This window comes from Crocodylus siamensis, chromosome 4, assembly GCF_052110815.1.
Source record: "Crocodylus siamensis isolate JL-2025a chromosome 4, ASM5211081v1, whole genome shotgun sequence".
Taxonomy (NCBI): Eukaryota; Metazoa; Chordata; order Crocodylia; family Crocodylidae; genus Crocodylus; species Crocodylus siamensis.
In genome coordinates, this window is record NC_143398.1 from 194192902 (window position 1) to 194220275 (window position 27374).

Here is a 27374-nt window from a genome sequence, read left to right on the forward strand (position 1 = left end):
ATTTCTCTTCATTTCAGTTCTTTTAATGAGGCTCCTCAGCACCTTCTAAGGTTGGCAGCTTAGATAGGAACTTAGAATATCATTCTTTAACAATGAATTGCTTTTATTGTGATTAGCTCTTTATGTGTATGATCCAGGCTTGAAGTTTACCTTTCTACTGAAACCTGTAGTTTTGGTGTACAGATGTTATCTTCACCACAGTCCAAAAGAAGGTGTGCCTACAGAAAAGTCAAATGCAAACTGTTTTACTAATTCTAGCTCAATTAATTCAAATCTTCATTAACACAGTTCCCACCATTACTTTTTTCCCCAAAGGTTTCTTTTAACAGCTGTCATGATGCATAATCTTAAAGCCTTTATATGTAAAAGCCAGAACATAGGAAATAAAGTTTTATGTAGGTTTAGGTATGCACATCTTTCTTAACCTTTCCATAATACTTAGTTCTAGGGCTGACGTTTAAGTTTCTTAAACGTCTTTAAAGATTACCTTTAAAAATCCTATTTATCCCTTCAGGGATATGAATTCATATCCATTATTTTCTCTGTGCAAATGAGCTTTAAAAAGCTTAGAATAAAGGGGTACAATTGGGCAACACTGTTATCAAGGGGCATCAACAGATGCAGGACACAAAGTGTCCTTTATCAGAAGCAGCAGCATGTTTGTTAGTTCGACCTGGCTCTGCACTGTCTGTACAGATCGGAAGTTTCAGCAGCGCTTTTTGGCGCTTCTATCTAAAGCTGATTCAATCAGACAGTAGATTAAAGTGCCAGTAAAACCCCTGATTTATATTAAGCACCTGATCTATTCAGACGTTTGGGTGAACTAATGTGCTGCCTCTTCTGGGCGTGTGCTGGGCTTGGCATAGGAGCGCACTGAGTTCAAAGTAAAGCACGATTTTTTTTCTTTTCTTTCATGTCTGCAAGCAGTCAAGTTGTTCGAGAGAACAGTGAGGGCAATTTAGTATTTTATCAGAGCTTTTATCAGAGAGCTTCTCTGATAAAAGAATCAGCTTGGTTAAGCATCCAGTTTGAAATCTTAAGCCAGAAATCCTAAATGATGATTTAATAACTTAATCATATCTGTAGGTGTGCTGCAGGTTGGTCAACATTTTGTACTAGCTAGAAGGATTCACGGGCCCAAGAACAATTTCCAAAAATCTCATTACATAGAATATTACAGGCTAAGAATATTTTTTATAGAAGTGACTGCACCTTTTGTGTACCAGCAGAAATACATAGGGGACTGATCACCAAACACAGCACCAATAAGCTGCAGGAGGGTACAGCAAGCAGCATTAAATTCCTCTTTCCTTCCCCAGAAATATACAGCAGCAAAAAATGAGGAAATGGATCAAGAACGCTCACCTTCACAAACCAGCGCCCTTGATGCTGACCTGACCTCTTATTTCTGTAATAAGCAGTCATGCGATAGAGAAACTAAATGGCAGCAGGCTCAGTGGGTCATCCCTGGACTCCAAGTTGTGGTGTCGGATGGGCTGGCTGGAGCATGCAAGTGCCCAAAGAGCGGAGCCATGTGGCCAGGTGGCAGGCAAGGGTCTAGGCCCCTGCCGCCTGGGCTGACCAGGCACAATTTATGCTCAGGTCTTCATTTACAAGTGCGTTTAGGTGCAACTATTTTCACCACCACAAGATAACAAGTATTGCTGGGGACAGTACTGGCTTATGACGGTAAAAATTAGTTTGTTGTGGTCTAATGACAATGCATGTGTAGACTGTGATGCTGTACGCTGCAGCAAATCAGTAAACTGTGCAGTTAAGCACATGTGTAGATGCACCCACAGTATGTGGAAAAACTTGTTTAAAATTCAGTGCTTAAAGATAGGCACTTAACATTTATATTTAGTCATCTTGACTTTTCAGAGTTATTTCTAATTGGTTGCTCATAAAGCATTTAAGACTGAATATTTTGCCTGTATTGTATAAGCAAATTCCATAGAACATGTACCTGTCTGCTCATGTTAGCAGGTATGAACTGGTTGAGGATGGGCTGCAATCCAGTTGAGTCTGCAGCTGTTCTGTAATCCATTTGATATTCCATAAAAATGGTGATTGGTGTAAGTTTGTCTCTAAACTCAGACTCATCCTGAGTGAGAATGGGGGAGGGGGAAAAACAAGTTATTCTTAAAGCATGGCAGAAGACCCCAGAGAGCACTAGCTTCAAATAATTTTTGGCTACTATGTTTATTTATTGCATGTATTATGGTAGCACCAAGATACACTAAGCTCTGTCCACAAAGAACTTAAATAATCTAAACTAAAAAAATTGACAAAACATTTGTATTAACATGCTCCTTTTCAGATGGAAAACTAAAGGCACAGAGAGATTAAATCTTAGAATCACAGGCATATATGGTAGAGAGTGAGCCTAAGAGTCCTTCTGGTATAAATCCCCTGCTCCAAATAGGTCTCTCATTTGCCATTCTCCAGTCCTTTAGGACTTCACCCCTCCTCCATGAATTCTTGAAAATAATCACCAGTGGTTTGGGACTAGCTCTTTATGAACTCTAGGAGAAATCTGCTCAAGCCATGCTGAGTTGAATGCATCTCCTCTAAACATTTTTAAACCCTTTTTTCTCTATTCCAGCTTGTGTTCCCACTGTCCAGTTGTTGATCTTAATGGTATTAAGCATCTAGCCATAACTGGGTAACCAAAGCAAAAAGCTACTGAACACTTCAGTGTACTTTGTGTTAGCTGTTATTTTCACCAGTTTCCCAGATCACTTAGGCTAGGGACAAACATTCAAAAAGCTGGAGCCTAAACTGATTCAACTGCTGCAGGTTAATCTAACCTGAAAAGACTGAACCAATTTGCAAGTGAATAGACATTCAAGAAATTCAGGCACATGCCTGTAACGATGGTTCAGCCCTCCCTTGTCCTTGGCAGCAGATGGCTGGAGGGAAGATGACTGGAGTGTGGCCTGGCCCCTGGCAGGGGCTAAGTATGATTGCAGAGGGGTTTAAACTGTGGCAGAATACTATCTCTGTCTCTCCCCAAACTCTGCTATCTGACAATTTGGTTACCATGGTCACTGCAAAGGGCAGACTCCTCTGCCCCATCTCTTTAGGTAACTCTGAGTTGTGCCCTGAGCTGGACACATTCCTGATGGAGGGGGGAAACTTGCTCCCTCTGCCTACATGACTGGCATCACACACCTGGGTGGGGGGCTTAAGCTCCCTATTGTTCTAAGCAATGCCAACCTGACTAGGACAGGGCTAAAGACCCTGCCAGTCTACCTGGCAACCAGTGATGCATTTCAAATTGGTTGGCTGGCAGCCAAAAGTTGCTGGCCTTCATTGGATCAGGTAAATGTAATCATAAGGTCTATGTAAGTTAAGGACTGCCCAGGAGGAGGGGCAGTAGCCATGATGAAAACCCAGAGAGAAACTGGACCATCTGAAACGCTCTCTCTGTTGAAACTCATGATCAATGAACTGTTTGCCTCCAGAGGGAATCTTCACCTGCCTCTGGATGATACTTGTTAGTAAGCTACCTGAGATCTAACTAGATATATAGCTTGCAGTAACTCAGATGTGTGATCAAAGGCTACCATGCCACTTTGCTCTAAGGGATTTCTCTGATATTGCTCTACCCTGTACCCTATTCCAAACCTACTTCTTGTAACCAATAAACTTCTCCTTTGTACCTAGCATGGAAGACATATTGCGACAGGGTCTAGATTATGCCTTGGGGTCCCCTTGGTTTGGTTGACTAAGGGAGACCACTGTTTGTGCTGCAGTCTGAAGGTGGCACCCCAAGTTCTTGCAGTGGGTCAAGTACCCTCAAGGACTAATAGGCCTGTGGTTCCCAGGGGGCACAGGTCCCAGATCACTCCAGACTCTGGGAGGTGGCAGCATTACCCCCAGGCTTGCAAGTGTGCTCCAGGAAGGGGGTTGGCTGGATGTGAGACACCCGCAGGGTGGGTCGGTCACAGTGAGGTGGGCGGCTCAATGCAAGTGCACCTGCTACTAGCTCATCACAAACTCCCATTCTGGCCAATAGGGATCCCACAGGGTGTGCCTAGAAGGGAAGGGGGGAATCAGCCCTTGCTAGGCTTGTTCCTGAGGCCAGATACCGGCTGGGGCAGTGCCTCGCATGGACGGGGGCTGGAAGGAGGGGAGGATTAAACTCCACTGTCTCCAGGTGGACACAGGACCCCAAATGGGGTCTGCCCAGCTTACCTCCCTGCTTCTGCTCAGTTGGCAGGGGGCCTGGCCACAGCTGGGGGCTGTGGAGCTGCAGGGCAGGGGCTGAGCTGGGCCAGACTGGGGTGCTGGAGGGAGGATGTGGAGGTGCTTGCCTGGGGCCCTTCCCAGTGGGCTGCAGCTTGGGTGGGGGCTGCCTAGCCAGATAGCTTCTGGCTCCCTGCACCTAGGCTAGGTGGGGCTGTCATGGGGACATAAGCCAGCTGGGAAGGGCTCTGCCCAGCAGCTGCAGCTCTGTGACAGCCTAGCCTGGCAGCACAGGTAGGGGCTGCCCAGGTGGCTCAGAGACACTGGCAGGCCCTAAGCCTGGCGACTGCTCACCACAGCTGCCACAGCCCTGTGTAGCACCCAGCAGCTGTGGCCACATCAAAAGATGTGGGCTGGCTGGGGCCAGACAAGCTGTTCTGCCCTCCTTGCCTCCAGCTGCCACTGCTGCAGCAGCCATTCTGGGTGGGCAGGGAGACCTTCAGCCCAGTGGCTTCTGCCCAGGGCATGGAGCTCTGGCTCTACCTCCCGGTGTGATGAGCAGCCCCTGCAGGAGGGTGCAGCAGATGGAAAGCAACAGGAGCTGCACGTGCTTGGCTGAAGCTTCCCCTGCCCCTCTCCCCTGCCACCTAAAGCAGCGCAGAAGGTGCAGCAGTTGCGGGGGAAGGGTAAGGGGAGGAAATAGTGCTGGAGACAAGAAGCTGGCTGGGGTCAACAGGGTTGTTCTGCTCCCTTCACCTCCAGCTGCAGCTCCTGCTCCTGCAGCCTTGCGCAGGGACACTTGGGGCAGGGAGAGTTTCAGGCCCACAACTTCTGTCCACTGCACGGAGCTCTGGCTCCAGCTCCAGCTGCTTTCCCTCTGCTCTGCCTGCATGGCACGATGAACAGTTCTTGTGGTTAGGTGCAGTGGGTCAAAGGCAGCCGAGAGCTGGAACCAAAGCTCCATGCCCTGGGCAGAAGCTGCCAGGCTGAAGCTCCCCTCACCCACCCAGAGCAGTGCAGCACGGTGTAGTGCAGCAGCAGCAGTGGCCATGGCAGCAGCAGAACAGCCTGCCCAGCCCCGGCCAGGATGCAGCTTTTCATGTGGCTGCAGCCACCGGATGCTGCACAGTGCATGGTGTGTGGCAGCGGCTGCAGTGGATGGCTGCCAGGCTCAGGGCCTGCAGGTGCCTCCAAGCTACCTGGGCAGCCCACTACCTGGCCAGAGCCTGCCTGTGCTGCCAGGCCAGGCTGTCACAGAGCCGAAGACAGTGGGTAGTGCCCTGCCTAGTGGGCTGCAGCCCCTGACAGCCCCACCCAGACTGGGTGCGAGGAGCTGAGAGCAATCTGGCCTCACAGCCCCTGCCTGAGCTGCATCCTGCTGGGAAAGGCGCAGCCCAGGCTGGCCCCTCCACCTCTGCTCAGCAACATCACCTGGCTCAGACCCACAGCTCCCAACCGCTAGCAAGGCAGGCAGATGGTGGGGCCATGCCAGCTGGCTCTGGCTTTGCTCCCTCCCCTGCCACTGGAGTGGGGAGCAGGGGGGCAGAAATGGCTGATGGGCTTCTCCGCCCTGGCTGGTGGACCTATGCTGCCAGTGGGACAGGGGATGAAGTGGGAGATAAAAATCTTCCTCTTTCCCCCTGTTTGCTTTAGCCTGCTAACAGGGGGGCAGGAGCGGGGCAGAAAGAGAGGGGGCTGACAGGGGCTGCTACACCCTGGCCAGGAAGACCCTGGTTGCTGATCCCTGGTGGGAGAGGGGAGGGAGGGGGGAATAAGCCCACTCCCTTTTCCCTTTGCCTCAGGAAGCTGTAGCAGCTGGTGTCTGGCCATACCCTGCCCCTACTCCAGTTAGAGACCAAAGGGGTGGGGCCAGCTCTGCTGGCTGCAGCAGACAGCACAGACCAGCCCAGGGCTGAAAAGCATGCTGGGATGCTGGGGGACTCTGGCATAAGTTAAACCAGGAAGGGGTCTGGGACAGGGACAGAAGTTCCATAAACTGGTTTGACCCAAATTAGGTAAGTCTGATACGACATTCAACTAGGTTGATCTTAAACCAGTTGTGGCCATTTTGAAACTGGTTTATATGCACTGATTTTCTGTTCTGCTACAGGTTTAACCCAGTTTCTGAACACTCAAGCAAAAAGCTCTTGAATATTTCAGTGTACTTTGTGTTACCTGTTATTTTTACCAGTTTCTGAGATCATTTAAGTATCTACACTTTCCTATGCCTTTTTTTTTTTTTACTTCTAATGCAATTATAGAACCTCTCTCATTACTTTTTTATATTTCTTGCTAATTGCATTTCTTTTTTTAATAAAAGACTTTAAGTTACACAGAAAGGTTGTGGTAAGGCTAGGATTCAGATATCCAATCCCAAACTAGGATCTAGTGTCTTAATTACATCCATTCTTTGTCTGAGAGCAGTAATAATGCTAAAAATACATAATAGTAACCATTCCATTTCCATTAATTCAGTCACATATCTCCAGTGGCATGGTTTTCTTATCTGGTCTTTTTTTAAAGGAGGTGTTTAACAATTCTTATTGGGGAATTTTAGTTCCAGGTCTAATAAGTTGTTATTTTTTCTGAAAAATAAGTGGTCTCTTACCCTCAGAAAAGCCCAAAGTTCTTCACACTGCATTTGGCCTCCTTTTGTAATTGTCATATTCTTAGAGTGACCAGGCTGCTTGTTGTGGACAAACAGAGCTCGCCTTGTGGCTCCTTTTTGCTTAAGTTTATCCAAGAGGAGCTCCACCTGAAAGGCTGTTGAGTCAAAAGCATTTGGTTTAGGGATTTCTTAAATACCTATGTGTAGTATACTCCTTTTGATAACAAATTGTGAGTTGATTTCAACTCTGACAATTTAATGCTGGTAATCTTTTACAGCTTATTTCTTCCCATATGAATCTGTTATCACTTTGCTGCTAGTGATACACTAAATTCCAACAAATATCAAGGATAATATGAAAACAGGAGTTCCCCAAAAGCCTTAAAGCATATTATTTTTAAAGATAAACAATAATGTAATAGGTTTGTGCCTACTTTGGGACTTCGTTACAAAAATAGAAGTTTTTTAGTATTTTTAAAGAAGAGTTTGTACTTTTATTGATTGAATTATTGCTTAGATTTGGTATGGATGCTATAAAGAGTGTGTGTGTGTGTGTGTGTGCGTGCGCGTGTGTGTGAGCGTGCATGCATATATACACACACGCACACTTTAGATAAGCTTTGAATATATATGGATACATACAGGTGTGTATGTACATGCAAGTGTGTGCATGTTTATGAACGTGCATCTATAGGCATGTGTGCTCACTGAACATCAGGCATGGCAGAATGTGCAATTTTGCAGATCTGAGATAAAATTAAATTCCTTAGACACCATCCTACATGTAAATTAAAGTCTGCCTGAAGCCTAAGATAACTTATTTGTAAAATTCCAAATTCCTGATCTTGACCTGCAGGAGACCAAATGGTCTCAATTCTGACTAAGCAAAGCACCTCCATATGCTTAAATCATATTGTCCTAAATGGAATTTAACATACTTAAGTTTTAACACAAGCTCAGATTTGTTAGTCAGCTGAAGCCTCAGGTCCCCTTGACCTGATTGGTGGTGGAAGGTGGACTCAGCATTAGCAGATTAAGTTTGTAACTGAAGAGCAACTTTCAGTAAGTAAAAAACAATTAAGGCCAGGATTAACATTTGTTGACAATTTGAAAACTTTTTTTTAATAGGAGAACTTACTGAGCTTACTGGGGAGCTTTCCTTTGCCATCAGCTTTTAAGCAGAATTTCACTTTGAAACTGTTTAGGAAAAACAAAAAAGAATTAAAAAGCAATCATATTAAAATAGAGATTTCAGAAGATATGGGGTTTTTTTTATTCTTTGAGACATTTAAGAGTAAGCTTTCAAGTGTTGGGAATAACTAAAACACTGAACTATTCAGTAATCTTCAAGTGTAGGAAGTAAACCTCATTGTTTCAAACTCTATCATAGAGTCTTCAACAGGATTATGGAATAGTACTTCTATACTTAAAGCTGTCTTTGACAGTCAGATGCCTCCCCACTATCATAATTCAGAAATTAAAGATGAGCAGTGATGCTAAATATGTATTATTTGGGCCTAGATTAGCGTAAGGGTGAAGACTGGATTTCATATAGTGGATTTAGGACAGAAATAAAGTTGAATTTGGGTTCCTGACCTCATTGTAAAAGCACTGAGGTAAGAATACCTGGCAAATTATGCTGAGGACAAGCCCAGAATTGAAGTCAGAGGACTGAGGGTGGAGAGAGCCAGCAGTCAAGGACTGAGATATAAAAGCAAAACTGAAGTAGCTAGTTTGTAAACTGACCAAAGTACATGGCTCATATGAGCTATATGGTCTCTTATGTTGCTGAACAGTTAAATTAACTCAATGGTATTAATAATAGAAGTACATGCTGAAGACTTGCTAGTGATCAATCATTCATTTACTCCCTTCACTCTTGGTGTCACTATGAGTCACCTCTAAAAGTAAAAGAGGACTCTGCATTTTGACATACAGATGTTTAGCTGTGAAACAATTTACTTGGGGATATCTTATTCTGTCCAATATGAATTTGCAATCTACGCATCAAAGGTGTAATGCAAATGTCAGATCTACACACCAGTGAAGTCAAAAGCAACCATTCCACTCGCTTCTGTGGGTTTTAGATTAAGTCCTAAGTGTGCTTACTTTTCTTTGTCAAGATATTGAGATAATATTTATTTATTTAATAAATTAATTATACCTTCCTACCTGATCAAAAAGAAAGTTTAAGTAAAAACAAGTAGCTTACCAGGAAACTTTTGGACCAGACTCTGACAGTTGACAGGTTTTGCTTTCTGGATTTAGAATGGTTGGGGTAACTTCTAGAGAAGTATGCACACTGATAACTGGTCTAGCCCTGTAAGGAAAGCAAAACTTATTAGTGTGAACACAACTCACAGCAGTGTATCACAGACTCCTTCAGACAGGGAAAGCTATCTGCTAGACAGTATTTAACAAAGCTAAAAAAAAAACAACAGAGAGGGTGGGATGAGAGAGAGAAAAGAAACGCAATTAAAGAAAAGTAAGAACAGCCTCTGTGCTTCCTTCTTAGTCAATGTCACAATCTGAGCAGAACTATAAAAGGGGACCTTATTCTCCTGCACAGCTAAATGAAGTCTATGAAAAGCTCCCCTAAAATTAGCAGGGGGCAGAAACATTTTCAAGGATGAGAATGGAGCTGTTCTTTTTACAAAGCAGTAGCTTTCTATATATGTTGACGTCTGTAGAGTGCCACTCAAGGGAAACTATGAAGGGAGCTCTGTATCTTATCTCAGGTCTGAATTAATTTAGCAGAGGTGACTAACAGATTAAGAACTACCCATTTACATAGTAAAAAAAGAAAAAGGCAACCATCTTATTTATGTAATTCTTCAATACAGAATTTCAGCCTCTCTTGCTATTATTCTATTATGTAAATTAGGGCTGTTCAACTGGGGCCTGTGGGCAATATCTGGTCAATGAGGAGTTAATGTGCAGCCTGTGGGGTCCCACCCAGGTGCCACTCCCCTCACTGCTCCTGTTGCTTTGAGGGCTGGGAATTCTGGGGCTTATCCTGAAAGGCTGCTGTGTTGTTCCCGCTCGGCCTTCACCCATATCTCCCATCCTGTCCTGACACGTATACACTCCTTTCAGTACTTTTCCATTCCTCATCATTCCCGCCCTTGTACGCGTTTGTGCTTACACCTCTATATTCATAAAGCCTTGGACATTTTTTTGTCGTTCGCACTTATAGGCCACCTCCCTGAGCACCATCGTTTGCAGCTTGGTCTCAGAGAGCCTAGAAACACTCTGGGCAGTTTTTGATAAACAGCAGCGTAAGCAACACAGTCATTTGGATAATAATGAAAATGGCAAAAATGCATAATAAAAACTTAGAATACACCATTTTAGCAGGGATTTCCACCATTCCCCTACATCTGGTAGCTCCCACCCCCACCAATCGAAGGGTTTCTCCTCTGCAACTACATGGAACACCTCCAACTGTTTCCTAATAATGCAGAGGTCTTTTTCCACTTGTTGGTGCTGATCGATCCAGGTGCAGCAAGTATGGTTTACGACCGCACATACCCCTCCTTGGGCGGCTAGGAGATAATCCAAAGCCATATGGTTTTTGGTAGCCACCTGCCCTATCTGGGTGGTTTTTATCATTAAGAGCTCCTAAAGTATCGGCGCTGACATTAAAAAATTCCTTCATAACTCCCAAAATGTTTACAATGGTCCTTTTTAATTTAGCTACCCTCAACCAAGGGAGAAATGCCCTAGTAAATTGATGGAATCCTGTGGGTCCATGAACCAGTGGGTTTTTAACAGCTCGCTTACGTCTGGGCAAACCAGGTGGGAGATTAGACACTTCATACTGAGAGAGGCTGGGGTGTAAATCAAACGCCGGGATGATTTTTCCGGGAAGCAGGGATGCTGCTGTGGGTTCTGTCCTGTTCCCAGCAATGGGCAGTCCAAGGACCCCATGACCTGTGTGGCATGCTGCCCCTGAACATTCAAAAACTGGACAAACCCATTGTAAATGATGAATACCACTGAGCATTTCCCATGACAGAACTTAACTAAGAATGTGTGTTCTGTACCCACCTGTACAAAACAGCTGTGTCAACACCAAATGCTCCAACAATCAAATCTAGAAACAAGAGAGAAATCTGTGTTTAGGAGCAGTACTGCTGCTGGTCACTAGGCGAGATATTTGTCATTAGAACAATCACCATAATGTGATTTAAAATCATAAATACAAAAAAGTCATAAATAGAAAAAAGCACCTGGATATCCATTTTTGTCCACATCAGTAGCTCCTTTCAATGAGTACCCAAAACTTGGTGGCATGTTACGGGCTGCCCACTGTCCTTCAAGGATCTGAGATGGCACTGTATTCAAACCAGTTGCTCTTCCATTGTAGATATAAACAAAACCTCTCTTGTCCTCTCCACCATAAGGAGCAGCAACTGCAAGATCTGTGAATAAAAAAGGAATAGTCTCAGCATCCCCATATATAAAACAAAGAGAACTTTGTCCTGGTGTTAAACAATTCTTAGCAGATATGCAATAACAAGTCGCAGTGCATGATGTTTCAACACATAATTTGTGTTCTGAAAAGGTTTAATTAACACCTTCTTGGTTTAATAAAACCTGTAAAATGCTGGGATTTTTTCAAATGACCCCAAAATGAACTAAGCTGTCTGAGTAACTGCAGACCTAGCACAGCCTATTCACATGCATTTTTAGTGTTTTAGGGAAAAGTTTTAAACTCCCAATATTGGACTCTACTGGAAACAAGTTCCCGAATGAAATGTGATTATCTGCCTGTTTCATTAATACGTTCACACTTACTGAGAGGTTGTGATATTTACAAATGGCTCTAGTGGACTTAAACCAGAGTAATACAAGAGAAAATGTCAGAGCCCAAAATATACTAATGAAAGCCTGTCAATACACCACAGGCTGAATGTTAAATTAATACGATTATGCTCCATTTCACGAGTCTTAAATTGGAGAGCACTTGTATTAGCAGTGAATGATAAAACAAAACAAAATACTAATCAGATACCTTCCAGGGAATACTTTTAAAAAGTGAGCTTTCAAAGTGCATATACAATCAACATTTAATGCTCCCCAACTGGTTCAATAACTCCACTGTTTTTGAATGAAAACATTTATATATTAAAACACAACACAATAGATATTACATAATTCCATGCAAATTTGCAGAAAGCTTCATAGGTTTCAAACAGCAGCATCATCTTAAATGACCTTAAGAATCATCTGTGTTATTCTGAGCAAAGCAGCAGAGATTTCAGCTCTATCCCATTTCTGATTAATTTTAACCATCACAGGATGAAACAGAACTAAAAAAGCAAATGATTAAAATGATTTCTATGATTCTATAAAAACACAACTAAGTTAAAAAAATTAAGACTTTATTGTTACTTTTTAGCCAATAAAGTAAATGACATTCAAAAAATATGAGCACAAAATCTACCCGTGAATCATACATAGAGCAGAAAATACCATTTGTCATCTAATCTGATAACCACATTCTGCAAGACTTCTCAGATTTGACCTTACTAATGTGCTATTAAACTTGTATATAAATGTCTGCAATCCAAAAAATAATGTTTCTGAACCCACTGGTGTAGAAATCTTGGACAGCAAAACACATACCCATTTAAAACCTATACATTAACCCTTATTTATGAAAATACATTGTGAAGTTCATGTTAATATTGGTTTCAAGCCAATTTTTCCTCTGGTACCCAAGAAGAATTTCATGAGGAAAATTACCTTAGACATGTTTTTTAGATCTTGCTGTATTTCTTAATTTATGTTCTATTATGACTATTTCTAAACTATAATGATGGAAAAAAGTAAAAGGTTGCAGATTGTATCCAATCTCCAATGGTTTCATGAAGAATTAACGTACTAAGGCTAGGCAAGAAACCAAATCTCTGTTTCTACCAAAAAATGACTTTGTTTTTAGAAAATGTTTCATAAAGAATTGGGACTAAAGTAAAATAATTTTTTTTTTTTTTTTGCATAATTGAAATCCCAGGATACTTGGTTTTGGAAATAAACTTCTCAAAATAAACACAAAAAAATCCGTTTAGGATGTCTTACAGCTACTACCTGACACTGTCAGATTGTTGTTTGTTCCAGGGCTACTAACCAAAACCAACCAGATTATTATGCAAAGGCTTTCACCGACTCTAGCTGCACACCAGGCTTGGCACCAGAATGTTAACCAGATCCCTATGATGTTCAGCTCTTAGGTCACCTGGCTTGACATGCTGCAGCAATTCATTCAAACAGAGACTTTTTTCATGAAATGTTTCACGTTTGATGTATTAGTATTTCAGATGAAAACTCCTTTTACTGAAAAATTCTTAACCAATAAAATGTACTTCATCCAGGTCATCTTTGTTTTTCTACACCTGGTACTTCAAAAATAATTTTTTGAATAAAAGGGAAGTACCAAAGCTCTGCCAGAGATATCCTTCTAAATTAATGTTGGAAGGGCATACATGATAAATTTATTCCTGAAAAAATGCCCTAGAAGTTAAACAGAGCATCTGACATAAACCAGGATGCAGCAACTGAACTTGTATAGCCTCTGCTTGATGTACTTGCGATTCCCATTCTTGGGATTAGCATATAGACATTGAAGACATCCAATTGTCCAACACTCATTCACAGCTAAAAAGGCTAATGTGTGTATGCAGTATATCCATCCATCTTCCTGCCCAGATTTACTCTATGGACATAATACTGGTGTCTTACCATTGAAGCCATCTTGGTCTAGGTCCCCCAAAGGTGCAATAGAGCTGCTGAACCTTGCAAAGATCTCAACTCCATTCAGTTTTGTGATCTGAAAACCTCCAGAGGGAAGCTGAAGACAAATGGAGACCTGACCCACCTCTTGAAGTTTGCCATCAGAACCACGATCCATAAATAGAGGGGCTCCAATGAACAAATCTATGTAACTGTAATAAAAATAAACAAAAAACAAATAAAAAAACTGTAACAAACATCAGGCTCGACCCTACCACATTCTCCATCAGCCTTAGACATACAACTGCAAAGTCACTGTTAAGATGAGTATTTCAGTTTTGCCTTTACGTTTCAGTTATAATTTAAAGGCATTTAGAGATGAATAAAGCACATGTATAGTCTTTGACCAGTGTAAATAAAGTTTTATAGCAAACTGTAAAAAGCCAACATTGAGTGCTGAAGATGGTGTGCTGTACCAATAGCTCTTAATAAAGAAGCCAAGGAGGGAGAGAAATGAGAAGTTACGGGAAACATTCTGTCAAAGACTGATAATTTTGTTTTTCAAAAATTTTAACACAGAAACAAAAACTTTCCTAGAAAAAATTGGAAGTAGAGGAAGAAGGAAACAATGCTTACTTATCCCCATTAATATCAGTGGCAGCTACAGAATATCCAAAATAGGCAGCCATCTGCAAAACAAGATTAAAGACAAAAGTTTTTCCTTTGATCCAAATATTTTGATTAGGAAATGTACATGTCAGTGTCATCTTGGGTACATGTGTTTCAATTACATTGTTACCATTATCTTTTCATTCCTCTTCTCTGTTAAAAAAAAAAAAAAGGTTTTATAAAAATACACAGAACAGACGACATCTCTTTGCCCCATTAGTAGAATTCAGCAGCCTATTCTTCTTTAACCAATCAGTGTTAACACGATAGTATCTTCTTCTTCCTCTTCAGCTATCCCTTGCAGTCAAAGATGACTGTCTTCCCTGTGGGTCTGAAGATGGCTGACTAGGCTGATCCAGGATTGACAGACTCTGTTGCAACTTAGGCAAGTGTTTTCATGTGAGGTGGGTGACTTTGGATTCTTGATTCAGTCCATGACATGCTGTTTTTGCTGCTCCCACTTTTCTGTCCCCTGTTGTCATCATAAGGTTTCAAAGTATTGAGATCCCTTCAGCAGATTTTTGCTTCATCTGAGGCCAACTCCCATGAGTCGATGTGGATGTTGCATTTTTTCAAGTTGGTTTTCAGAACATCCTTGACGTGCTTCTCTGCCCTCAAGTGTACCTCTACTGAGCAGGAAGAATAAAACTTGTTTCAGGAGTCTGGAGTCAGACATCCAGATGATGCGACTGACCCAGTGAAGTTGATGGTGGATGATAATCGCCTCGATGCTTGTACAGTCGAGTTGCATCTTACGCGGGGATTATGTGCTAAAGCCAGCGCATAAGGCGAAAATCACATATAGTTGAAATTGCCCTCCCCGCCACACTCCTCGCTCCTCTCATCCTCTGCCGCCTCGTCCCGCCAGGGCAGCCAGGTGAGTGTGAGCGAGCTGCTGCCCCCCAGCTTGCCAGCATGTGCAGGCTCGTGCAGGCAGTACCATGCGGCATCGCACTACACACCATGCACCGGCCAGCACCTGGAGGCCAGCCCCAGCAGCCAAGCACATATTGCTGAATTTGCCTAAGTTAAATACGCGTAAGATGTGATTTGACTGTACTATTTGCTTGTGAGAGGATGCTAATGTTGGTGTGTCTCTCTTGCCACTGGATTCAAAGGTTTTTCCAGCATTGATGGTACTGCACCAATGACTTGAGGGGTCTCCTGTATATTGTCAACATTTCAGCTCCATGAAGTAAAGTAGGGATCACAACTGCTTGACAAACCATTAGCTTGGTTTTGGATCTGACGTTGTGATCTTCGACACCCATTTCCTCAGGAGTCCAAAGGCTGCACTGACACATTTGAAGTGATGCTGAAATTCTTCATCTGTCAGCTTTCTATGAGACATGGCTGCTGAGGTATGGGAAACACTCAATAGTCTCCGGAGTCTCACCGTGAAATCACAATTGTGCAAGTCTAGTGCAAGGACTCCAAAAGTTTTGATAAAGGTTTCAGTGACGATAATGTCTGAGTGGTATCATAATAAAGGGAACTCATGGAACTAATTCCAAACCCTGTGAGACACTTATGCTGCAGTACTCAGCATTCGTTATGCTGGCACTTGCACTATATTGCAATACTCAGCACTCACATAGACCCTGTGGCACTTACCTTTAGCATATGAACTAACATGATAATTAGGGACCTACCAAATTCACGATTTCACAGATTCTGCAAAATCAGGCAATATCCGAAAATATGCCAGGGAAAAAAAAACCTTACCAAAAATAAAATGCTGGTCCCCAGAAAGAACAAGCAGTCCTAGCATCCTGGGAGAGCATGCTAGGGTGGGGGTGGGGAGCTGCCCGCTTGAAGGACTGCCAGCAAGATGGCTGCCGCTCCCTCACTGCCCCTTGCTGCTGATTGGCTGTGAAGACCGCCTATCATTCCCCACCCATCTCCACCTGGTGGTGAGGGGAGAGGCTCCACAATAAATAGCCCTTGCAGCCAATTACTGGCTAGGGATGGGGCCACATGACTGGTAGTCCTCTCAGCCAATTAGCGATGAGGGGCAAGGCCACGGGGCCCCTTGGCCAAAAGATATGGGAGAGGCCGCCTTGCTTTACCCATGAAATGGCTGCCCAAGCCCATGTTCTGCCCGTGAAACCTGGGGGCAGCCCCCAACGAATTAGGTAGGTCTCTAACCATATCTCTTCAAGCAATCAACATAATGCCCTGGTTAATTTTATTTTTTACAATTTCTCTCTCCCCACCCATGTCATAGCTATCAAAGAATTACATACCTGCTCTCCAGTAAAATTGTACAAGAAAGACATGTTTTCCCCATTGTAAATAGACACCTACAAAGGAAAAATAGTCAAGCAATTAATATTTCTTAGATTTTGATTGGTTCCTTCTATTATTACTTATCCCAAGTTATTTTCATGTTTAATATTTAGAATTTCCTACCATGCCTTGAGTTCTTGCTGCCCTTGGGACCCCAGATACGAAATCTGCAACATAAGGGAGGATAACTGTGTAACGTTCAGATTCCATTTAAACATGGGATGATGGCTCAAGCTGGCTTTCTTTGCCTGAATCTAGCTATTCCTTCCAAGTGTTATACATAACATATTCTATGTGTTTGTATTAATATTATTTGAAGCCCGATTCATGCTGAATACATTAACATTACCCATCAACAAAACAGAAATGAGAGCCATACCATCTATCCCATCACCGTTGAAATCTCCAACAGCCACCGAATAACCTGATCGACAAAAACAGCAGAATAGAAAGTCACTGTAAGTGTATCAATTCTTCTTTTTCTTGTCATTTCTTCAACTTTATCATAAAGATTTCACAGCCCCCCTGCATGACCTAAAAGTATAGTAACCAGCAATGCCTATAGATGATTATGCTAGCAGTACTTAAAAAAAAGGAAACAGTCACAAATCGATCAGAGATGTGTCAATTTCAGTGAAAATGTGTAAGCTTATTTTGACACATCAAATCCACTAGTTTGAGACTAGAATGCCCATGTTCAAATGAGCTTATAGCTCCTAGAGACAGTCCAGAATTGATATACAGTAAAAACTGTTAACTGGCATTTAACCAGTATTTCCAATATCCCCTAATACTTTAGCAACTGGAATCTTTGCCGAGTCTATCCAGCATGCGCATCAAGTATTTCTGTTGTTTACATTAGTTAGTGATGCTGCAGATAGAGGAATTGCTGGGAGCTCTTCTAGTTGATATCCGCATAGGTGGTGGGAGAAAAAAAATGCGGGGGGGGAGCTGAGCGTGTGTGTGCACCCATGCATGCATGCATGCACCTCCCCTTACCCCTCCCCCCCAACTGGAAAGTCTGTGGGGGAAAGGGATCTGCATGGAGCAGGGGGCGGAGTTGCCGCTGCAGGCTGGGGCCAGGGCAGCTCTAGGCTCTGCCTGGTGGGGGTGGCCACACTGCACTCCTCTCTTCCTTGATAGGTACAACTCTCAGATAACTGAAATTTTTAGAAAACTGGCACCCTCCTTACCTCATTCATGCCAGATAAAAGCTTTTACTGTATTTGAATCTAGGTCTGAACCTTCCAGTATTCCACAATTTAGATGCTATTTAGATTTTTTTCTAATGGAATCTCTTCCCGAATTCATGACAAAGCTATTAAGTGGTCAAAGAAGTCACGCAGGGGTTACTAGTAACAATGCAAAAAGTTCATATCTGAAACAGCAGCAGAATATAGAATTATCCCAGTTTTAGACTCAGCAGATGAGTATTTTCCTGAAGTCAGTAAAGGAGCACAGTTGTGAGGCTAGAATAAAAACTGTGTAATTGCAGAAAGAGCCCAATTTGAGGTGTGAATACTTAACCTGATTCTTGGAAGAAAAGATCAAATAACAGTCCAAATGATTTAACAGGTAATTTAGTTCTGTGTGGATTCAGAAGGTGGTAGTAAAATACTCTTAATGAGCTTTACTAACATAAAGAAGATGGACAGAATAATAATTTTACAGCTAGAAAAAAAGAGGCCCATGGGCCTTTCCCAGGTTCACCCAGTTGTTGCTGAAGTCAAGAGAGTGTACATCAAGAAATCTTGGTTCCTCAGTCACTCTGCTTGACTTGGACAACACAGCAAAATTCTCCTTTTCTTTCCTAGGACACTATACTTGCATTGTCCTGTACTTTCCATCTACTTCTGGGAAAAGAAACCCCTGGCATTCTTTAATGATTTTGAGACTTCAGGATGTTTTTTTTGAGAACTCACTTCCCAGAATAATAAATTCCTTACTCTCTCAACCACAATATAAGGCCATTAGTTCAGTATAGTTAGTTACACAGTAAAGAGTAAGCCATAACACCAAAGTCACTTCCTGAAAAGTGATACTTGCTTCTTTAAAGGTACTGCAGCTACAAAACTGCTACCCTGCTTAACAAGGGAATGGGAATGAGCAAAAATTATAATTCAGTTAGCACTAGCAACACAGTATGAAAAAGATAATCTGGCTAAATTTTAGTATAAAAGCATAGAGGGCAGTTTCCTTTTTAGATAAAGGTTTTACTGGAATGTTAAAACATGCAATACTCCTTGATAACTTTTTGAAGCAGTAACAGGAACATATATTTTAATATATTTTTACAGAATTAACTGGTCTGGTTCTGGACATGTTCACACTCTAAAGAAATCTCATAAGAAGTTTGTGTGTAAGCAGTATAAAAATGCATTCGAAGCAAGTCCTTAATCTTCAGTTGTTTGCATATGCAGTAAGAAGGTGAGATCTAGATTGTACCCCTTCTTGGAATACAGAGCTCACACTGAAAGCAATGGGGATCCTGACCAGAGATTAAAAAACTCCTTAAAATTATTCTGTCATTAGGATTTCAGCATATGTTTCTAAGCAACAATTCCTCCTTATTCACTATACACTAAATACTACAGTGCTTCAAGCATGCATTTAAACATTACACTCTTAATGTTTTAGCTTATCAAATATTGCAAAACCTAGCCATTTTGCTTGCTTATCTATTTTAAGTCAGGTTGGGGTCACACACTGAAACCACTCTCTGCTTCCATAGTACCAAGATCTACTTAGAAAGGTCTTTTTTTTGCTTTTCACTTTTTCTGAAGTTTATTGAAGAGGCTGAGTTTTGAAGAACACAAGAAATTGATGCAATTTGAACCAGCACTTGCAGCACACAGTAGTAAAAAGATCCTTTGATTAGAAGCAAGTATGGGCATCTTTACATGCTCTGGTTTGGGGGAAGGAGGGGCAGGGGTGCTCAGGAGCTGCTCTAAATTAAAGTGTCCACAGCATCTTGTGTGTTCAGCCTCCTGCGCTTCAAAAAGGTGATAGGGACGCTTTAACTAAAGCTCATTCGAAGAGCTTTAACTAATGTGCACCGCTGTGATTTTGAAGCACAGGGACACTGAGTACATGTGATGCCGAGGCTGTTGGAGAATCCTAATTAGCACTTTCCAGCAGACTCGGTTAATCTAATTAGAGCAGGCCTCAGGCACATGTATAGGTGCCCTATGATTCCATGCCAGATGGATTTAAATTAGATTGTCCTGTAGAGATGGAGTGAGACTTGTTCCTTCACTTTTGCCATTTAAAATTTTAGTAAAATTAAAATGGGCAATTAGGGATGTCAATATTGTTAAAAAAATTATCCATTTAGCTTTCTCTAATTACAATGGTTAACAGAAAACACAGCATCTTGGACACAGCTGGTGCTGGAAGATGTTTCCAGGGCCCTTTGACAGAGTGGGAAGGCAGCAGTGGCAAGCCCAGCCAGACAATATAGCTCAGGTGAAGCCCCTCCCCACCAGGGAGGGAGCATCTGTGAATGAGCAGTTAACTGCTTAACTGATGAGCCATTCGGCTGCCTGCCATCTTTAACCTCATAGACTGTGGGTACTAGTCATCTGTGCTCCTCCTCCCTCAATTCTGCCTGCTTTGCTGCCTTCTGATTGCCACTGGAGCACAGGAGCATGTGCGACTTCCCTTCCACTCTTTCCCTGCCAGACTGTGCCCCACCCCACCCCACACAATAACTGGTAAGCTAATCAGTTATCACTGGTCTTGTCAGTTATAAACAATTAATTGTTTAACTTTTCACATCCTTACAGGTGATTTTCTGTGTCATGCAAAAATAACTGCTGTGATGTCACTGAAACCAAAGTGGGGGGGGGTGTACGTGGACTGCACTAATAAATAGTGTCATTTCACTGATATTTATGATCACAAATTTTTCAAAAACAAATTTAATCAAGTCACTGAAAAAAGCAATTAATCACATTGACACAAACACAAAAGCAAAAATTTTTGCTTACTGACCTGAAGATTAGTTGATAAGTCACTTCCTATAGCCAATATTAAACCCATTAAATTATTTGTAAATACACAAGCAATTTAACAGGTAGGAATGATTCTATCAGTTGCTTTATCAACTTTAATAGGGGTTAAAATCTGCTCCTGTTGAAATCATTGTCAGTTGTGTGTGTGGTTTCTTGTTTTTGCTGTTCATTTTACACAGTGGCTCAGAGTCTGATCCACTGAATATGCCTAAAAGATTGATATTAATTATATATATCTATCCCCAAACTACTCACCCAAGTAGCTGTCATCAAAAGTAGCACTTGCTGCCCGGGTTGCTAACTGGTCATCATATTTTATACTGTAAATTTTGGAGCTGTATTTAGCCACAATCTCTGCCACCCTGTCAGAAATGAGTTGACCTGGGGAGAAAGAAAATACATTTAAGCAAACAGACATGGATCTCTGGTGATCTTTCTGTGAGTAATGGGACTTGACTAGAAAATGTTCCATTCTAAACCAATAGACATATCCCTAAACAAAAGGAGAAAGCTATCAGAGCTCACTAATAGTATCCATTAAGAGACATAAAGCATACATATCCTAATCCTGCAAAGATATGTGTTTCTATTTAATTTTATACATTCAAACAGTCTTGCTGAACAAAGAGGATCACCACTCAGAGGCATTCACTGGGCACTTGAGCTCCCTGGGCAGCATCCACACACAAGGCAGCATCAATGGCTGCGCTGCCAGAAGCAGAGCTGCTGCTAGTTTGCGCCACTCTTCTCTCCCCCACTATTGCCACCACTGGATATACGAGGTGACTTCAGTAGGACACTCCAATATTTGAAAGTTAGTTATTCTTATGCCTTTGAATAGCTGGAGCATTACCTTTGTCTGAGCATCACAATATTAAAGCCTTATATGAGAAACTAACAGGAGGCTAACAGGAGAATCATAAAATATTACTATCTTCTTTATTTTTAGTTCTATAGCCACTAGATGGAGACTTGATTACGTTCTTCTCAAACACTAAGCTAAGACTTTAAGAACAAACAAAGCAATATGGAAGCAGCACATGCTTTATATAGCACACATCTACAGGATCGGTTTATAAGGAAGAGACAATATACTTCCAGCATTTCAGAATTTAGGTCAAAACACATGGAGGAAATGACAAGTTCAGGGCAGTTTTATTTTTTTATATTTATCCTTAAATTCATTGTTACATTCGGAACTAATTTAGGGCTTTTTCGTGTTTTTGTAAAAATATCTTCATATCTTCATGGAGCACATTTCAGGTGTCACTGGACAAGCACCAGCTGTGGCAGCAAAATATTTTTAATAATTCAGATTTGTTTAGGGTTTGCACAAATATAAAGAAACATACAACTGGAAAAGATGCTGTCTCTGTCTCTAAGTCAAGGGCTTAGCATCTCAGGCACCTAGATCATATAATACCTTTGTATGCTTAAAGCACCTTTCATACAAAGAGGGTGCTTTAAAGCCATTCACTGTAGCAACAAAGAATTGGCTTTTCCATTCAAAAGCGGGTGCTTCTAGCCTGATGTTCCACTGGAAGGTATGTGAAAGTTTCCACAAGAAAGTGATGACACAGAAGTAAAGGTGTTTAAATATGCAAAGTAGACAAATGTGGGGGGTAGAGTATGTCTTTGTTGCCCATGGTAATGAAAAGTACTTCTCCTTGCTGGGGGTCATAGAATTTTGCAACTGAAAAATTAGATGTCTGTGTCAAAAGATAAAGGGGAAAACTCCCCCTTAAGATTTTGGGTGAATAGGGAAATTCTTCCCTGAGGCATCCTCACCTGTCATTTAGGAACATGCAATTTGAATATTTAGTAAAATAACTTGAAAATAACACAAATATATTTAAAAGGCCAGGATACTTTTTTCCTACTGGTTTTTACATCATTTGTCCCTAAAGCTACATTAACTACACAGCAAAAATTTTGAAAGACAAAGGAAGAATATTTCTAGTTTCCCAATTCATGGGAAGTTCGCTATTTGGTGGATAAGTGAGCATAAGCGTTGCAGTGGAAGGGAGAGATCAAAAGAACTCAGCCTCTTATGTCACTTCAGTGGTTTGTCTCACCTTGCCAATAAAAACTTCCAGGTCCTCCAAGAAGTACCCTGTCTCCCTAAAGACAAAAGAAAAAAAAGGAAGGCAGCTTTATTATGAATGCATCTGAAGAACATAAAAGGAGACTATAATAATAATTATTATTATTATTATAAAAAAATAGAGCTGGTTCTTAGACAGCTGTTGTAGCAGCAGTGACCCAAACATGTTATTATATTTTGACACTATATCACTATTTAAGACCTGAGATTACATGGGTCTATTAAAAATGAAAAAGAAAGAATTATATGCAAACCCTGTTGAAGTTCAAAAGGTTTAGCAACATTAGACGAATAAACTTTTCTGCTCCTTCTCCCCCCACCCACACGTAGCCGACTAAAGTCTGAACCAAATGAATCATTGCATTTTAATAGACCCTCCTACATGCATAGCTGAAAGACAATAAAATAGTTGGACCAAACCCTATAAGGTAGTTTTGCCAGAAGTCAATTAGATAACTGCTTTCTGCATAGGTAAACAGGACTTTTCTTACTCCTCTGCCCTGAACTGTTAAAATCAGCTGTAGGAATGAGTTATAAACATATTTTGTTTCCTGAATTGGTGCGATGCAGCAAAAATGTGCATATTAAGTCACTGAGACTACTCATGTGCATATGTGTACATGCCTTATTGATTTAGGCTTAATATTCCTTAAGGCATATCACTACACAGTTGAGCTGGGTTTTTACCTCTGTTCTATCCTAAACTCCTCGCAGAAAATTCTCTAATGTGGATTTGAAGTTACTCATCCATTTAGGCAGACTAACTTACTCTGTAAATAGGATGGAATCCTGATTTTCACTTTAATTACAATTAGAACTTTCCCACTTTGGCATTAGTATATTCTATATTAGAACAAAATATAGCCAATAGTTGTCCAATTCCCTTCACATGATTCCCTCCAAAACAACAATAGGAGCATCTCAGCACAAATATCCTGAGGATATAAACACCTACTGAGAACACAGTAACATTGGTAGGGCATTGCATGAGAGATGCTCGTGCCATGGCTTGGATATCCACCTGGATTGACTTTGCATTTGAGACACACAAACAATACAATTCTTACACACCATAATAGTGGTTTCTTCTTAAGTTATTTCTGATTAGCTTTTTAAGTTTGACCTTTAGGAAGCTTGCATATATATTTTAAAAACAGACCCAACTGCCAGTGTAAGGTCCATGTTGGAATTGCTGTAACATAAACTGTCTGCTAACTCATCAAAATAGGCTATAGCTAAGCATGTTACCTACCTTTGTAAAGTCAATGCTAAATCCTCCTTGACAAAATCCCTGTCCATCAGCATCAATAATTGCTACAAAAAAAGAAAGAAAGAGAAACTGTAATGAGAACATAATTTTAATGATCCAGTTTAGTCAAGCATTTTTGGATAATTTCTGGATCAGGTCAAACCTGAAATCCATGTCAGTTTTGGTTTCTTTTTGATGATGTTTTTGTTTCTTTTCTCACACATCTATCATGCAACAACAACAGCCAAAACTGGCTTTTAATTAGGTGGTTTAATGCTATGTTCTGATATGACAACACTTATTCTGTCCTCTCCCTCAACTTGAATAACATTGCAGTTAACTTTCAGATTGGTTCTAGTTTTTTACTAATAGATGTAAATGTTTCTTTTGAATTACACTTCAAAGACACTGGGAAAAAAAGAGCTTTTGTAAAATTTAAAGGTGAAATATCAGAGAGATAGAGAGAATATATGTTTCTTTTCTGATGCAAAAAACAACAGAAAACAATACAACAAAAAAATATTTCAAACACATCTTAAAAAAGAAAATGAAAAAAACCCATAAACATTCCTTGGCTGATACTTTGCATACCAGGACACAGCCCAGAGATAATGTTTATGGCTGAGTTCATTCCCTAAATATACATCTCTGGGATAGAAATATTGGCAGACCCTTATCTATAATAGTTTTACTAGTTAAATATGCAGTCAGACTTATTTAAGCCCTTTTTATATTAGAGGATGATGGAACATACTCGGTGATGTACTTCAGAATTCTCAGTGATTCAGAAGTTAAGTAAAAATATGGTAACAGCTTTCAAAATGAGCTTCTCTGTGCAATTTCAGACATCCTGAATCCAGTTTTTAGAGTTCCTGAACTGCACCAGAGCCTACTAACTAACTAGAATTTGTAGTTGCAAAGTACCCTGAAAATAATGCTGGTAATTTTGGCAGTTGAGCATTCAACCCTCCCCCCACAAAAAGCAATCCCCCCCCCCCAAAAAAAAAATCAGGGGTCATTTAAAAGCAAATGTTGCCTTCTGAGTTTACAGCTACTTTTAATCACTTTACACAGCTTTGCAGAAGTAATGAACCAGGATATGAACTTCATTTTCTACACATAATGTGCTACACAGATATTGTCTTCCTTAGTAGGTCACTGCCAGATACTTTGCTCTACCCTGGAACAAATCAGGTATCATGAGAATCATCATCAGGATTTTTAAAAGCTGAAATCATTACTGTGGTAATAGTACCCCAGCTGCACTATGGATGCAATAAACCAACATTTGCATCTCAACAGAAAAATGTGCTCACTTTTTATTTTGCTGAGGTGCTCTCCAAGCTGTTAATTTCTTACCTGGGTCCTTTAAAACCCCAAGGTTTTAATTTTGTCTGCGATAAAGAAAGAGGTGACCTGTGAAATTTAAATCCACATTCTCAATAACTATATACAACTCCAGGAGTGTTCAGATCTAGGGTTCAGGCTCATTTCCCATAGGCTACACAAGGCTACAGACCAAACATCATGGAAAGAGGGAACATACGTTAAATAAATTCCTCTTCAGACATCCACATAACGTGGTATAACTTAAGAGAAAGCACATCAATGAATGAAACAGAGTTCTATACATACTTGACCTGCAGGGAGCATACTCGACAGCTTTAGATCCATCATGAAGGTAGCAAGTTCCTACAGGCTCTCGCTCTTGTTTCATTTCAGTTCTCCAGTGGTACAAAGGGGCACAAGCCTGGGGAAAAGAACAGTCTTGAAAACAGATGTCTCTTCAAAATGCCTAAGGGTAGATCCTAAGGGTTCTCATCTTGCTCATGGAATAGTGACTGACATGCACAGATTCTGGTAGATCAACAAAATGCTATCTACACAATTGACATTAGTAAGAGAAAACCTCATTTGATTTTGCATTTTCCAAGCAGCTCAGCAGGTAACAATAGTAGTTCTGGGAGGTGGAAAGGAAGAGAATCTATTGGCAGGATTTTTTTTTTTAAAGCATTTTCTGAAAGAAGCATATTTGCAAGCTTCCATAAGAATTCCAGAAACATTTAAACTTTTATTTAATAAAGAATTATACTAGACTACCCTTAGAAACATTTAACAAGAGCCAACCGACTCTTAACAAGGAACTCAAGTGAACTTGTAAAGTTATCTTTAATTTTTTTTTATGTTTAATTGCTGGAAGCCTCCCTCTAGTGTTTCTATTACAATATTCTCTGGAAAAGCATGAAAAGCAAAACTCACCAGAATTTTATCATTTTTAGATCTCACAGATGCACCAAACCACTGGTGTGACTTAAATTCGAGTGGGTCATCAAGGGCAAAATACCTATCACCTGAAAAAAACCCAATGAAAAACAAAGCATTATTTCACAGGAACTGATCATAATAAGTAATGGTGCTCATACTAGTGTCAGCTTTTTTAACGTGAAGAGAGGTAAAAAACAGGAACAAACTATTCATATTTGAGAATACCTCTCTCTCAAAGAAACAGCTTTAAATATGGGTGTTTTTTTTCCTGGTATGTTTAGATCGATACTATTCATGGCTATTTAACAAACGCATAGGCAGGACAAACAAAATGTTTAATTATTGTAAAAAGCACAAAAGAGTTTAGTATATCACCTACAGAACATTATCTGGTCCACTTTAACGGTACAGCAAAGTGACTCGCTTAAGATTCTTGATTGACAACACTGCAGCTTTCAAAAACATTTGCCAATTCTAAGTTAAAAATGAGGCCTCCCATAACATCAGTTACTGGGAGTTTTTGCCACAGACTACATTGGAACCAGAATTTCTTTCAAGTGCTGATGTTTCTAAGTAGAATACAACAAAAACAAATAAATTCAAAGCTAGCCAATGAATGACTGGCCAGAAATGATTGGAAACAAAGCAGAAGTAAAGGTATGTCATCTATAAATAACCAAGCAAGAGAGGTTGCCGATTTGAAACAACACATTGAATTTAGTACAGTTTGGATCATATTACCTAAAAGCTAACTGCTGATTGATGAAGCTTAGAAGAAGCAACTGTATATGAACAGCATCTAGCATAAGTGTATATCACGCAACGTCCCTGGGCCTGAACCCTGATCTCACTGACAATAATGAGAGTTTTTCCCATTTCAAGATCCACACCCTTTGAAGGCAACAGGAAATCTCTGAGAAATGTTTAAGACAAGATGTAAAAATACTGAATATTTGTTCCATCTTTAAAGAGTCACACAGCTGACTATCTGTTATATCACTGCCACACGCCACAAAATACTGTTATGAATCAGCAGTTCTATTACTCAGTACTTGTGATGACTTGAATCAAAACTTCCTTGTACTTTATACACCTTGTAAGGAAATCTCTGGTTCTATAGGCACATTATTACTTCCTGTTGGGGAAATCCTGTGGAAAGGACAAATAAAACAAATTTGCTCTGTACAGGCAGCCAAAACAAGCAAGCAGCTGGAGATCCCAGGGTCTGATCTCTGACCACAATGTAGAAAC

The 27374-nt window shown here is 40.9% G+C and overlaps 1 protein-coding gene across 1 annotated transcript in view; it reads right to left on the minus strand.

Moving 5' to 3' along the window:
• Positions 1–27374, minus strand: part of ITGAV (integrin subunit alpha V) — an 80706-nt gene that overhangs the window by 29726 nt on the left and 23606 nt on the right. Inside the window, exons 3-19 of the mRNA XM_090045280.1 lie at positions 26118–26209; positions 25494–25608; positions 23862–23923; positions 22581–22626; positions 20761–20886; positions 16872–16916; positions 16616–16659; positions 16450–16506; positions 14171–14223; positions 13544–13746; positions 11032–11223; positions 10850–10895; positions 9012–9119; positions 7938–7996; positions 6800–6954; positions 1967–2104; positions 151–218 (exon numbers count right to left, since the gene is read on the minus strand). Of these exons, the coding sequence (XP_089901406.1) occupies positions 151–218; positions 1967–2104; positions 6800–6954; positions 7938–7996; positions 9012–9119; positions 10850–10895; positions 11032–11223; positions 13544–13746; positions 14171–14223; positions 16450–16506; positions 16616–16659; positions 16872–16916; positions 20761–20886; positions 22581–22626; positions 23862–23923; positions 25494–25608; positions 26118–26209 (1609 nt within the window). The remainder of the gene's footprint in view (positions 1–150; positions 219–1966; positions 2105–6799; positions 6955–7937; positions 7997–9011; positions 9120–10849; positions 10896–11031; positions 11224–13543; positions 13747–14170; positions 14224–16449; positions 16507–16615; positions 16660–16871; positions 16917–20760; positions 20887–22580; positions 22627–23861; positions 23924–25493; positions 25609–26117; positions 26210–27374) is intronic.